Below are 15160 nucleotides of genomic sequence, written 5' to 3' on the forward strand. Positions count from 1 at the left end.
CACCCATGTTCTCTTCAATGTTATAATTGAATCTGCATCTACTACTTCCACTCGCAGTTAGTCCCACACTTGCACAACCCTCTAGGTGAAGAAGCTCCTCCTCAGGTTCCTTTAAATAGTTGACCTTTCACCCTGAACTTATGACCTCCAGTTCTAATTTCAACAAACTGAGGGGAAAAACCTGCATGCTTTCACCCTTATCTATACCCCTCATAATTTTGTATACATTTATAAGATGTCCCCTCATTCTCCTGTGCTCCATCGAATAAAACCCTAACTATTCAACCTTCCCTTATAACTCAGGTCCTCAAGCACTGGCAACATCCTAGTAAAATCTCTCTGCATTCTTTCCAGATTCCTGATGAAAGGTCTTGGCTCATAATGTTGACTGTTTATTCTTCTCCATTGATGCTGTCTGACTTGTTGAGTTCCTCCAACATTTTGGCATTTTGCTGAAGACTTCCAACATCTGCAGAATTTCTTGTGTTTAAAATTTCCCACTGAACTCACTAGTAGCATCCACGTGGAATCTTCTCTACTTATTCCTCAAAATTATGCTCTGAGCAAAAGTGACTGGTTTTTAAGTATTATCTTCTTACATGAGCCTTCCAAGGCTGGATCCAATGCATTTAGATCCAATCAGCTAGTCCACATGTTAAAGCAAATCTACAACATCCAATATATAATGGTTTAGAATCACAGACCCCATACAACACAGGAATGGGCCCACTGGCCCAACTAGATCATGCTGACCAAGATGCTGGTGCTATTTACATGCACTTGGCTCATATTCCTCCAAACCCTTCCTATGTGTATGCCTGCCCAAATGTCTTTCTTCTGGCAGCTTGTTCCATGTACTCACCACTTCCCTGTGTGAAGAAGTTGCCCTTCATGCCCCTTTTAAATCAATCCTCTCTCACCTTAAACTTATGCCTTCTAGTTTTTGATTCATTTTAATGGTGAGTGGAGGAAAACTTAGGGGAGATGTAGAGGTAGGTTTTTTTTTACACGGAGTGTTGAGTGCTTGGGTAATAGCAGTAGACGCAGATACATTTGGGAAATTTAAGAGACCTTTAGGCACACAGATGAAAGAAAAATGGAGGATTATGGGCTGTGAAGGAGAGAAGGACTAGATTAATAGTGGAGTATGTTAAAGGGCTGGCAAAACATTGTGGGGTAAAGGGCTCACACTATGCTGTAATGCTTTGTTTTTTTATGTTCTATTTCCTGTCCCATTTGTAAATGACACCATTTGTTCCAGTGTCTTTAGCTTGATCATTTATTCCTTCTGGTGGCCAGATGCACATGAAAGAGTATGTAGTTCTTGAATATCTGTACAATTTTTGGATTAAGATGTTCTTTTACTACTTTTACCATGTTCCAGTATAAGACTTGATCTCTAGTCTGTGACACCGGTAAGATTTACTGATAGGTCTCCAGCTCTGTCATTGACAGCAGGTCCTCTTTCGATTCATCACTGAGAGTCTCCATTTTCTTGCATTTCCAGGGATTTTGCTGATGTAGTTTGCATTCAAGGACATTTCTACTCATTTCTGAGGGATACAGTCACTGCCAGCTCCATCATGGGCACTAACCTCCCAGCATCAAGGACACCTTCAAAAGGTGATGCCTCAAAAAGGTGGCATCCATCATGAAGGGCCCCCATCACCTAGGGCATGCCCTCTTCTTAATGCTGCCAGAAAGAAGGAGCCTGAAGACATACACTCAATGTTTTAGGAACAGCTTCTTCCCCCCCCACCCCCACCATCAGATTTCTGGACAACGAACCTACGAACACTATATGATTATTCTTGCGCTCTTTTTGCACGACTTACTTAATGAAAAAATACACTGCATCTCTTATAGATTGTTATGTATTGCACCGCGAAATGTATGTCAGTGATATTAAACCTGATACTGATTCTGAGGAAAACTGGTTTAATGCCTCATTACTCACACTATTTGTACAGATCCACATTGAAGTTGGATGCTGTATTTTTCTCACCCAGCCCAGTGTCCCATTTCCCTAATGATAAATGATTAGTCTGAGGTCATTCATGCCCTCTTTCCATTTCTACCGTCACGAACATCACCTCACTATTTATTTGTTTTTATACTTCTTATTGCAATGTAGTAATTTGTTATGTTTCGTGTTGTATTACTGGCACAGAAGAACAAACTTCAATGAATTGAATTGAAAGTACAAGAATTAGAGTTGAAAATACACGTGGACTAAGATGTTAACCGTCCTGTGCTGTCATCAGTGGGGTCATCAGTTGATCTGCCACCTGTCTTCAGGAGTTTCGGCCCACTTATGATCAAGACTCCCTCCAGGCGGTGGGCCAGCAGTGCTAAAGCCCACCTACCACAGATGAGCTTAACAGCTTGGCATCTGCCTCTATCAGAGTTGTTGGTCACTTCCATCCAACAGATAGTCCACTCTTCAGGTGTCTATGCAGCTACTGAAGGGTTTACAAAATATGGATACACTGTCCGACTATCTGCCCCTCTGGACATACTTGATCGACACCCATGATGATTCTGTCTCTGCTGCCTCAGCTACAGCCCTGCTGGTTGACTTGATCTCTCTTCTAGTGAAGCCAAAGTCACACAGCCACTTCTGGAAAGTGAAAGCAATAAAGCCATGGCACCCTACTTTGAATGGATAGCACGAGACCTTCCACCCTCTCTCTCTGCACTCTGATCTTAATTCTGCATACTTGGTTAACTTGCACTCATGGGCTTCATTGATGTCTTCTCAGGGGACTGCGAGTTCACCAATAACCACTTCTCTACTAGTTAGTGATCATAAGTACAAATACTGCAGACGCTGGAAATGCATACAAAATACTGGAGGACCACAACATATCAGGCAGCATCTATGGAGAGGAATAAACAGTCGACATTTCGGGCCGAGACACTTAAAAGTTCAATGTAAGTTTATTATCAAAGTGCATATATATCACCATATATAACCCTGAGATTAATTTTCTTGTGGACTTACTCAGCAATCTATAGAATAGTAACTATAACAGGATAATGAAAGATCAGCCAGAGAGCTGAAGACAATAAACTGTACAAATGCAAGTATAAATAAATAAGCAATAAATAATGAGAACATGAGGTGAAGAGTTCTTGAAAGTGAGTCAATTCTGTTGGGAACATTTGAATGATGGGGCAAGTGAAGTAGAGTGTAGTTCAAAACGGAAGTGAGTGTAGAGCGTATGTTCAAGCGCCTGATGGTCGAGGGGTAGTAACTGTTCCTGATCCTGGTGGTATGAGTCCTGAGGCTCCTGTATTTTCTTCCTGATGGCAACAGCAAGAAGAGGGCATGATCTGGGTGGCAGGGATCCCTGATAATGGATGCTGCTTTTCTACAACAGCATTTCAAGCAGGTATGCTAAATGGTGTGGAGGGCTTTACCTGTCATGGACTGGGTCAAATCCATTGCTTTTTGTAGGATTTTCCATTTAAAGGCACTGGTGTTTCCATACCAGGCTGTGGTGTAGCCAATCAATATACTCTCCACTACGTATCTATAGAAGTTTCTGATCAGGATCTGAAACGTCGACTGTTTTATCCTCCCAAGATATGTTGCCTGATCTGCTGAGTTCCTCCAGGATTTTGTTTGTGTCAGTGAAAATAAACCTGATTCTGATTTTGATTCTAATGAGGCTAATGTGCAAATGCCAACACTTCTGCAGATGGAACAGGGTGCAGTTGACAGGAAGGGCAGTGGGGTGGTTTGTGAGGTGGTGAACTCCTGCTAGTTAAGCAGTGCTTCAGTGTGCTGCTCATACATTGCCTCAGGAATCTTTGTACCTCCTTGATTGCTCCTTCTTCACGCTGAGCAATCAAAGATTCCCAGCTATTAATGGGGATGTTTGCTTGTTTATTTATTTATTCCATGCAGAATAAGCCCTTCTGGCTCAATGGCGAAACCACCCAGCAACCCATCTGTTTAATCCTAGCCTCATCACAGGACAACTTTCACTGACCAATTAACCTACCACCCGATAAGTCTTTAGACTGTGGGAGGAAACTAGAGCACCCAGAGGAAACCCATGCATTACAGGAGGGCATACAGACACCTTGCTGAGGATGCTGGATTTGAACTCCAAACTCTGATGCCCCAGACAATAATAGCACCTCGCTAACTGCCATGTCGCACTTCCTCAAGAAACGTTTGAGCCCATCCTCGAAACATTTTGAGTGTCCATCTATCCTGGGCTCGATGCAGTTATAAAGAAGGCATGACAGCGGTTATATTTCATTAGGAGTTTGAGGAGATTTGGCATGGCATGAAAGATACTTGCAAGTTTCTACAGATGTACCGTGGAGAGGGTTCTAACTGGCTGCACCGCCATCTGGTATGGGGGTTGAAAATAGCTGCAGAAAGTTGTAAACTCAGTCAGCTCCATCACTGGCAGTTGCCTCCCCTGCATCTAGGACATCTTCAAGAAGTGATGCCTCAAAAAGGCAACATCTATCATTAAGGAATTCTATGAGCGAAGATATGTCCTCTTCTTGGTGCCATCATGGAGGAGATACAGGAGCCTGAAGACACACACACTCAATGATTCAGGAACAGCTTCTTCCTCTCTGCCATTAGATTTCTGAATGGATGTTGAACCCATGAACACCTTACTACTTTTTTTCTCTTTTTGCACTACTTATTTAATTAATTTAACTTTTTATATATACATTGTTATATTTACTGTAATTCACTGTCTTTATTATTGTGTATTGCAATGTTCTGCTGCTGCAGAACAAGTTTCATGATGCGTGCCAATGATATTAAACTTGATTCTGATTCTGTAATCTACTTCCATAACGGAGTTGAAAATTGAGCTTCTGTTCACTTCCTCAAGAAGCAACATTCAAAACTCAGTATTGATGTATCATTATTGTTTTTTTTTGTATGGCTACTATCAAAAACAAAAAATGCTGGACCTATGAAACAGATTATCATTTATTGAAAGCAATAACACACAATTAAAACTGAAGTATGCAAACACGAGGAAATCTGCAGATGCTGGAAATTCAAGCAACACACACAAAATGCTGGTGGAACACAGCAGGTCAGGCAGCATCTATAGGAAGAAGCACTGTCGATGTTTCGGGCCGAGGCCCTTCGTTAGGACTGAGTCCTGATGAAGGGTCTCAAACCGAAACATCGACTGTACTTCTTCCTATTAAAACTGAAGTGTCTAGATACAGCAAAATACCAGAAGTCATCCCATGTTCTCAAAGGTAACATATAACATATGCTGCCGTCTTACTTTTTGACTTGTATCTCCTTTTCTTTGCCTTTGGTGTTTACTTAGTTCTAAAATATTGGTTGGTGCACAAGAAATACAAGAGAAGCCTAATTATCTACTGCAGTCTCCTGTGATCAACTGCATCCAATATGTATCAGCTCACTCCAGTTGATAGTATTTCACTTCTGTGTCTGATGCCTTCAAGCCTCTGACTGAGCTGGAGAAAACAATGAAGCCAGTACTACATCAAAGTACTGAAGAATCGTTGCTTTTGATACTAGGATAGTCTAGTCATTGCTTATTGTAGTGGTGTTAATGCTTCTCACCCCCAAGGCAATCACATTTTCTGACTTTTTGACACCACCTATTTAATATTCATACAATCCTAATGAGCTAGTAAACACCACAGTTTATTTCTCTCTAAGCTATTGAGTAGTTACATTAGCGTCATTAAATTTCATCTTAATCGTTTTGTTTGTCATATTTCTCCTCCCTTTTCAGCTGCATCAGTTGCATTTACCACAGGCATGGATTAAATTTATTCAGAACTAATGGATGTAACTCTGCAAAAGACTATATAGAGCTGGACGTATAAAGCATCCTACAAATTTTGGACAATAAGGAGCTGGAAATTCTGTAGGAGGTGATGTATAAGAGCGTTTTTAACTCTTGTTTTTCAGACCTGATAGTAGGTCTTTTGTCAAAATACTAACCTGATTCTTTCCACTTACAGATGTTGATCAAACCATTGCATGCTTCTAACATTTTTTCAAAATGTATTTCATTATTTTAATAATGGAGAGTTTGGCACAACCAAGTATCGAGGAATGCTAAAGCTTTGTCAAATAACTTCAGAGCTTTATTTAGTCAGGTTTTAATACCTACAGAAGCTAATGGCATAGACCCTCATTTGATACAAAAGTCACGTGTTTTCAATAAAAATGTAATCATCTTATATACAAGGGATCCCAAAATCAGTAAAAGGAGATATGAGGCAACCCTGTTAGTTCATGCATGGGTTAAACCAAAATTAAGTGGATTAACATGGTTTCCTTTTGTCTTGTGCTTAGCTAGTGTTGTTCTAATAATAAATGAAACTCATAACAAACTCAGCAGTTGGTAATGAGATTATTGGCATAGAACTGATTCCCCTTAACCCCAACCCACAAGTCTGACTTTAAGATATTTCAGTCACACTACAGCAGGATTATTTATGAGCACAGTAGGATAGTTTTCTACATCTAGAAAGATTCATTGAAAAAATAAACACTGAAAAGCTACTTACTTCCAGCTTGAATTGTTATTTGATTCTTCAAGCTTTCGCTGTGTTTTTCATGACAGCTATAGGTCCCACTGCGTAGTGTATCTATGTTTATGAGGGTGAGGTTGGTGCCTTGAAGAAGGTGACCCTCATCGCGGGCTATCGCATGTCCGTTAAATCTCCATATCACTGGAGTATGAGTGTCAGAGGTCTCGCACGACAGGGTTACATTGGTTCCAATCCGTTTGTAGTACTTTCGCCCTTCTGAAAGCAGAGAAAACATTTGAGATATTATCTAAGATGCTTCCTCTTACTAGTGCCATCTACTTACTTATAACTTGTCCAAGTGTCTACTTTTGAAGTCTGTACCAGGAGGGAGGACTGTCAAGCAATATAGTCATTACTCGGGTTAATCTAAACTAGATGGAGTGATTTTTGTTTCACTCTAAACCACTAAGCTTTTCAACGTTCAAAGTAAAAATATTATCAAACAACACACAAATGTACAACCCAGAGATTCATTTTCTTGTGGGCGTACTCAATAAATCCAATGACCATAATTGAACCAATGAAAGGTCACATTTACTTCAGCAAAATTAAAGTTCATCTCAATCATTTTGTTTGTTGTATTCCTCCTCCCTTCGTTGTTTCAGTACCAGTTAACAAAAGCATGGTTTAAATTTGCTCAGAGTTAATTTGGTGTAACTCTGCAAGTGATTACATAGAGGCAAAAGTAAAACGTCTTACAAATTCTGGAAAGGTGTTGTAATTTCCAAGTTTCCTGATTATCGCATGGCAAAGAGTAAGAGCACTTTGGAGCGGCACGGTAGCATAGTGGTTAACACGAAGCTTTACAATGCAGGGGACCAGGGTTAATTTTCCGTCACTGCCTGTCAGGAGCTTGTATGTTCTCCCCGCGACCACATGGGTTTCCTCCGAGTGCTCCAGTTTCCTCCCACAGCCCAAAGACCAGTTGGTAGGGTAATTAGTCATCCTAAAAATTGTCCTGTTATTCAGCGAGGATTAAATCAGGAGATTGCTGAGCAGTGTGGCTTGAAGGGACAGAAAGGCCTATTCCGCGTTGCATCTCAATAAGTCAATTAATTAATGTTTTGTCTACAGACCTTTTGGACCTGGTCTTCAATCAAAACACTGACCTGACTTTTTTATTCATAGATGCCGATGAAAATGTGTGTATTTCTAGTACATAATTAGCAGGAGTTTTATTCTTTAAATGTTGAAGTGTTTGCCACCGTCGAGGATGTTAGAATGCTTAGGTCATGACAGATAGCTCAGAATTGTAGTTAATTAGAATCAGAATCAGGTTTATTATCACCAGCATCTGATGTGAAATTTGTTAACTTAGTAGCAGCAGTTCAATGCAATATGTAATACAGAGGAAGAAAAAAATAATAGTAATAATAAATATATCTTATTCAGTGTACTTTATACAGTATACGTACATTGAATAGATTTAAAATTATGCAAAAAACAGAAATACTATGTATTAAAAAAGAAGTGAAGTAGTGTCCAAAGTTTCAACGTCCGTTTAGGAATCAGATGGCGGAGGGGAGGAAGCTGTTCCTGAATCAATGAGAGTGTGCCTTCAGGCTTCTGTACCTCCAACCAGATGGTAACAGTGAGAAAAGGGCATGCCCTGGGTGTTGGAGGTCCTTAATAATGGACGCTGCTTTTCTGAGACACCACTCTTTGAAGATGTCCTGGGTATTTTGTAATGGAGCCGACTAAATTTACAATCCTCTGCAGCTTCTTTCGGTCTGTGCAGCAGCACACCCCTGTCAAATCTCCCCTCATTCTCCTAAACTACAGAGGAAAAAAGTCTTAACCTTTTCAACTTTTCCCTATAGCTCACGTCTCAAGTCCTGGCAAAATCCTTTTAAAAGGTGACAATAATAAACAATTACTAATTAGTCTGGTTTAAATACCTACAATGAAGCCACACTATTATTGGCTTTACGAAGGCCATCTACTTTAGCTAAATCTGTAAATCGAATTTGATCTATATACTCTCAGGGTGTGTACATAGTCTTTTGCTGCTGTAGCCCATCCACTTCAAGGTTCAACCTGGTGTGTATTTTCAATATTTATGATGTATTTTTTTTACAATGTTTAATGTAATTTCCTGTACACAGTGTAAGGAAAACCAAATAATTAAATATTTGCATAAATGAGCAGGTGTTCAGGTATACTGAATAAAGTGGCCACTAAGTTTGGTTTGCATCACAGCAGTCGGGATAGTAACTCTCGAATAGCCACTTGCAAACTTATCTGCATCATGTGCAAAAGATTCTCATTGAATCATGGAATTTCATGCTGATATTTTAATGATAATATTCTAATGCTCCCTTCATGCAAATATCTTTTAACAATATCCAAAAAAACTTAAAAATAACAAAATTGAAGTTGTCTCTATGGTTATTTCCTGCCTAAAACTAATAATTAATTTTCTCTTAATCTTTTTTGACATTCTCTCTTCTCTTTATTAGTTTCTAATAATTATTTTCTAATAATAATAAAATCTTTTTTCACATTCACTTTTCTCTTTATTAATTTCCTCAGATTTTATTCACTTCTTTTCATCCTAATATTTATTCCTTCCAACTCACTCCTGATTCCAGTTATACGTTGAAATTTTCAATAACAAGCAGATTTGAAATGTACATTAATCTAACAATTCACTGGCAAATTGCAATGGAGACTTAATAAACCATCAGAGATGGAGATTAAAAAGGTCATCATTAGAAGCGACCAAGGAAATTGGATCATGTAGAATTTATCAATTTATTATTGACTGAAAAGTTGTGAAAAAGAATCATCCAATTTGATTAGATCTTTGGTGAGCTTAGAATAAATAAAAAAAATGTCTAACATATATTAAAGTCTACTGCCCATTCTCAATTTTAGATTAAATGTTTTAAATAATGTGAAATCTATTGTTGTGAAGCACTGGATTAATTATATATATTCATCAGTTTAATAATTTTGCTTTTGATTTCTAGACTGAAGATACAATGAGAATACCTGGGAATATATGTTTTACATTTTCTTCTACATTTCCAATATTTCCACAGCAACAATGATTATATCTATTCATTATTTCCCAAAGTTAGATGCATTTTGGGAAACTTAGGGATGCAGCAATTTGCCAAATTTCTAATATTTTTTGATAAATATCATTGAACTAAAACATTAACTCAATTTCTCTGTCTACAGATGCTGCTTAACCTGCAGAGCACTTCAGTGGTCTCCTCTTTTATTTCAATATCTAGCGTATTTTGCCTTCTATTTTACAACACAATCTGACCATATTCTATTTTTGCAGAACAGGAAAAGACCATTAAGCCTACCAATTTTGTTGGCACTTTTGTGTTATAAAACTAGCATTCCACACTCCCAAGTTAATAGATATACAGTATATCATACCACAGAAAACATTCTTCCTTGATACATAATGGTTGGGTATGGATGTGCTTGGGGCAGCCAACAAGTAGCTCCATACTTCTGGTACAAACATAGCATGCCCTCAACTTACTAACCCTAACCTGTACATCTTTAAAATGTGGGAGGAAACCAAGGCACCTGGAGGAAACCTCAGTTTCCATGGTGAGAATATCCAAACTCTTTACAGCGTTGGTAATTGAATCCTGATCGGTAATCACTGATACTATAAAGCCACTGTGCTAACAGCCACATTATTGCACCAAATTCAACATCTTTTACTCCTGTTCTCTACAAACCACCGACCATAAAATTTCCTTGACCTTCCTGCCAACCACCTACTGGAGTTTTAGTTCAATGTAGGAAGTAAGACCTAGGTATGAATATTGCCTGATTTCAATTGCAGTGAGATCTCAGCCAGAACTAAAGCAGGGATTTTGAATCAAATGGAGAGTGATTTACAGTTTATGCTTTGATAGAAAATTGAGAATTGAGGATGATGCTATTCAAAGTTATAGACAGAAATATCACATGGTGTATGATAAGAAATCAATTAAGAAGTATCAATTTTCCAAAAAGATCCTCAGTGAAATCTGCAAAATAAAAATACGGAAAGAAGAATGTGGCCATAATGCTCTTCGAGTCTGCTCCTCATTTGTGTGAGTGAGTGAGTGGGACAGGGGAAAGTGGTTTGTTTTGCTGAGATTGTTTTGTTTCTTTTTTTTCCAGTCCTGCCAAATGGTCTTGGCCCAAAACATCAGCTACTTTTCTTCATAGATCCTGCCTGGCCTGCTGAGTACCTCCAGCATTTTGTGTGTTGCTTGGATTTCCAGCATCTGCAGATTTTCACTCGTTTGTTTTGCTGTTCCTGTTTTGTCGCTTGTTGTGTTCTGCGGAGCATTTTGGACTTGCTCTGTTGGTGCCAGAATGTGTGGCCACACTTGCGGGCTGCCCCCCAGCACACCCTTGGGTGTGTTGGTTGTTAACACAAATGATGCACTTCACTGTCTCTTTGGATGTACGTGTGATAATGAGGTCTGAATTTTGAATCTTTCATCTTGAATTCCCATCCGAGTTGGGAAATAAACTCAGACCTAAATGATCAACCCCTAATATTATGCTTTGTAATTCCAGACTTTCCAGTCCGAGGATACAACTGGTCACGTCTATCATTTTAATTTCCTTTCTGAATTTCACAATAGAGTGGAGCTCACTTGTGAGTAGGTTCAACACACCCAGCTTCTCATGGAAGTAGCATTATTTGATATCCATCACTAAAATGATGCTATTTTCAAACTTCTGAGATCAGAATAGAACAGTTTGCTTGAACAATTATACGGTACGTTCTGTCACTGAGTGTGATTCCATAAGCTCACTGCAGATGTGATCAGATTCTGATGGGAACAAAGTGGCGCTATAGACTGCAGTGAAAATCAGAATTGTCTAAGACTCTTTTGGTTCACCAATAAAATTGTACACTTTCGACAAGTAATTCAGAATAGAGGAGGTGGGAGATGTTCCGAGTGAAATGCTGCAGGAATGTGTTCTGAGACCGTTACTGTTTCTAATTCACATCATAATTTGTACTCTCAAAACAACAGCAGACTGAACAAATTTGTGGATGATGCTGAACTAAGAGAGAGGCGGAATCAGAACAGACAGTTCAGAAACTACAGTACAAGCTAGACAAAATATGTAAGTGGGAAAAAATTATGGCGGTTGAAATTTAATACTCATATAAATGCAGAAGGGTTGAGCAGACAAAGGAAAAATGAGAAAACACATACACCATGAAGATGCTAAGAATGCCTAGGATAATGCTGAAAGAGACTGGAACGCTCAGCGGTCAAGCTCTCCCGCCAATGCAAAATAGCAATTAAAGCAGTCAATAAATTGATGACTAAACAATAGAAGATCTAGTCATAGCATTTAATGCACAGTCAGTTCACAGCTTGAGCAACGTGGTTAGTGAAATGCTTTACAGCGCCAGTGATTGGAAGGTCAGGGTTCAATTCCCACCACAGTTCGTAAGGTGTTTGTACATCCTCCTCATGATCTTGTGCATTTCCTCTGGGTGTTTAGGTTTCCTCCCACATTCCAAATGTGACTATGAGGAGAGATTCAGTCACTTGGGACTGTACTCACTGGAATTCAGAAGAATGAGAGACATAATATGATTAGGAATAGGCTTAATTAGGAATAGTCAGCATGGCTTTGGTAAAGGCAGGTTGTGCCTTATGAGCCTGATTGAATTTTTTGAGGATGTGACTACACACATTGATGAAGGTAGAGCAGTAGATGTAGTGTATACGGATTTCAACAAGGCATTTGATAAGGTACCCCATGCAAGGCTTACTGAGAAAGTAAGGAGGCATGGGATCCAAGGGGACAATGATTTGTGGATCCAGAACTGGCTTGCACACAGAAGGCAAGGAGTGGTTGTAGACGGGTCATATTCTGCATGGAGGTCAGTGACCAGTGGTGTGCCTCAGGGATCTGTTCTGGGACACCTACTCTTCATGATTTTTATAAATGACCTGGATGAGGAAGTGGAGAGATGGGTTAGTAAATTTGCTTATGACACAAAGGTTGGAGGTATTGTGGATAGTGTGGAGGGCTGTCAGAGGTTACAGCAGGACATTGATGGGATGCAAAACTGGGCTGAGAAGTGGCGGATGGAGTTCAACACAGATAGGTGTGAGGTGGTTCATTTTGGTAGCTAAAAGCACCCTGACCTGTGCTCTCTCACCCATGCCCAGTAACCCTTTTAATGTGAATTTTTGAACCCCCAATTCCCTTAGATTAATTCTCATCATCTCTCTCTGTATCCCATATTTCCTGCAACTCAGGATTACATATTCTACTGACTCCTCTTCCTGACATTCCTCACTCAATCCTGTCTGGTGTTTTCCTATCCTTTTCAACATTTTGTTTAGTGCACAGTGCCCCAGCCTTAACCTAGTCCACACAGTTTCCTCTCTTCTGTATCCACTGCCTACCCTAGTACCTGTAACACTCTTTTGAATTTGATATGTACCTCCCTTTCCCCTCTCTGTCCCATCTTTCTTGCCACATTTGGATGATTTTTCCCCAGATTACACACTTAGCTTCTGCTTTACTGATACTAATGTGCATTTCAATATTTTCTTTCATTAACGCCCAAATCATCCACCCTCTCATCCCCCTTCACCCCTACATGAGCTGGAACCCATAGAAATTTTATCTGAGTATCTTTATTTTACCCTAACCCTAAAACGCAGATTTCCATTTTCCCTTTTGATCCTGAAGCAACCCATTAGGGCCATTGAGTCTGTACTGACTCTCAAACCATGACTTGTAAGTCCCAAGTAACACATAAAAATACTGGAGTAACTCAGAACATAAGGCAGCATCTAGAACAGGAATAAACAGTTGATGTTTTGGGCTGAGTCCTGATGATGCATCTTGGCCCGAAATGTCAACCTTTTACTCCTTTCCATAAATGCTGCCTGACCTGCTGAGTTTCTCCAGCATTTTTAACTATTACTCTGAGTATTACAGCATCTGTTGGTTCTCAATCTAAAACATTGACTGTTTACTCCCTTCCATAGATGCTGCCTGACTTGCTGAGTTCCTCCAGCATTTTGTTTGTGTTCCTCTTACTTTACAGCATCTGCAGAATCTATTGTGTTTATTACTTACAGCTGATTCTATCTCAAATGCTTATTCTTCCTGAATCTCAGTTTTATCGGCGAGACAAAAGTGAAGCAGCCAATTCAGATTTTTTTTTGCTGCCTACAAACTATCATAATCTCATGGCACAGCTACAGTAAGTTTATGGAGGCATGTTCAGTGACAGAACGTGGAAGTGTTCCTGCAAACAGTTTTATTTTGATCTCAGAATTTTTGAAATAGTGTACCGTAATTTTTCTATGACTCTGATATCAAATGTTATTTCCATGAGAATTTGTGTGTGTAGGATCTACTCATGAGTGAGCTTTTCTCTGTTCCGGGATTCAGAAAAACCTTGATTCTTCCACCAGCTACATCAAACTAGGGATAATTTGTAGCAGTGAATTCACCTAACAACCAGCATGCATTTGGGATTTGGGAGGAAACTAAAGCAGCCCTATGTGTTCACTGGGCGAACATGTAAAATTCATGCAGGCAATACTGAAGACCAGAATCAAAATCCCTACCTGCAATATCATTGTGCTAGCGGAATCTCCAAATTTACCACCTGTGTTCCTTCTTGACTCTGCAGACATTTCCTTCATCCATTAAAATACAAATTCCAACTATCACCACTTATTCTCAGACCTCAAATCACCAGATGGTGAGTGATCAATTTGAAGAAAAAATACAAAATTTAATGCTTATTTAGCTGGCCTGCATTTCATTCAAAAGTCTATGGTTAACTTTATTAAAATAAATCATCTCAATCCTAGAGAAAGGGCTGTGTATGTGTTACCAGTTCTAGGTTTGCTCTTCATGGTCTAGCATTTCGTTTATGAGGTTTATGTGTATGGTTCTGAGGAAGGAGACAGGATCATGACTACAATACCTTTGTATAGTGACTCATATCTTGAACACTGAATGATCAGCATATGCAGTCATATAAACATTGAGTAAAATTAGCAACTATACATTTATAATTTCAAGAATCTGCACAATTTTCAAAGGAAAGCAGAATGGCGAAGAAAATATTTGACAGGTACCAGATTCACGATTTAAAGTGAGTTAATTCCACTATGGAGTGTGGAATCTCTACCAATGTCAACTATTCCTTTTGATCCTTTAAGCTTTGGAAATTTTCTCCACAATAATTGGGCATAATAATGAACTGTAAATGCTTAGGTCAAGCCACTGTCAATACAATCACTTCCAAATGCTAATTTGGACATTCAAGAAGCTTGGACAAGAAAAGGCTTACAACCATCTTGTTAAAACCAGTTAGGAAATTTGACAAGTGCAATCTTTGAAACCTATGGGAAATCTAAATTTTCAACTTCACATTGATGTTAGCTCTTATTTTTCTGGTAGGTTTCTTTGAACTTCATAATTGTTTCATTTATGGATACTCTTTCAAAACACACAATCTTTCATAATTACTTGACATGATGAATGCAGCCTTATACAAAAGTAAGACCTTTTATGACTTCCAAGTCAACTATGTTGAAGCGTGCTGTGCCAATAACAG

At 39.1% G+C, this 15160-nt stretch overlaps 1 protein-coding gene across 1 annotated transcript in view; it reads right to left on the reverse strand.

The window, feature by feature from the left end:
- Positions 1 to 15160, reverse strand: part of LOC132404955 (ciliary neurotrophic factor receptor subunit alpha-like) — a 318762-nt gene that overhangs the window by 179463 nt on the left and 124139 nt on the right. Inside the window, exon 4 of the mRNA XM_059989574.1 lies at positions 6547 to 6786. Within this exon, the coding sequence (XP_059845557.1) occupies positions 6547 to 6786 (240 nt within the window). The remainder of the gene's footprint in view (positions 1 to 6546; positions 6787 to 15160) is intronic.

The sequence above is a fragment of the Hypanus sabinus genome, chromosome 14 (genome assembly GCF_030144855.1).
Source record: "Hypanus sabinus isolate sHypSab1 chromosome 14, sHypSab1.hap1, whole genome shotgun sequence".
In the NCBI taxonomy this organism is placed as follows: domain Eukaryota; kingdom Metazoa; phylum Chordata; class Chondrichthyes; order Myliobatiformes; family Dasyatidae; genus Hypanus; species Hypanus sabinus.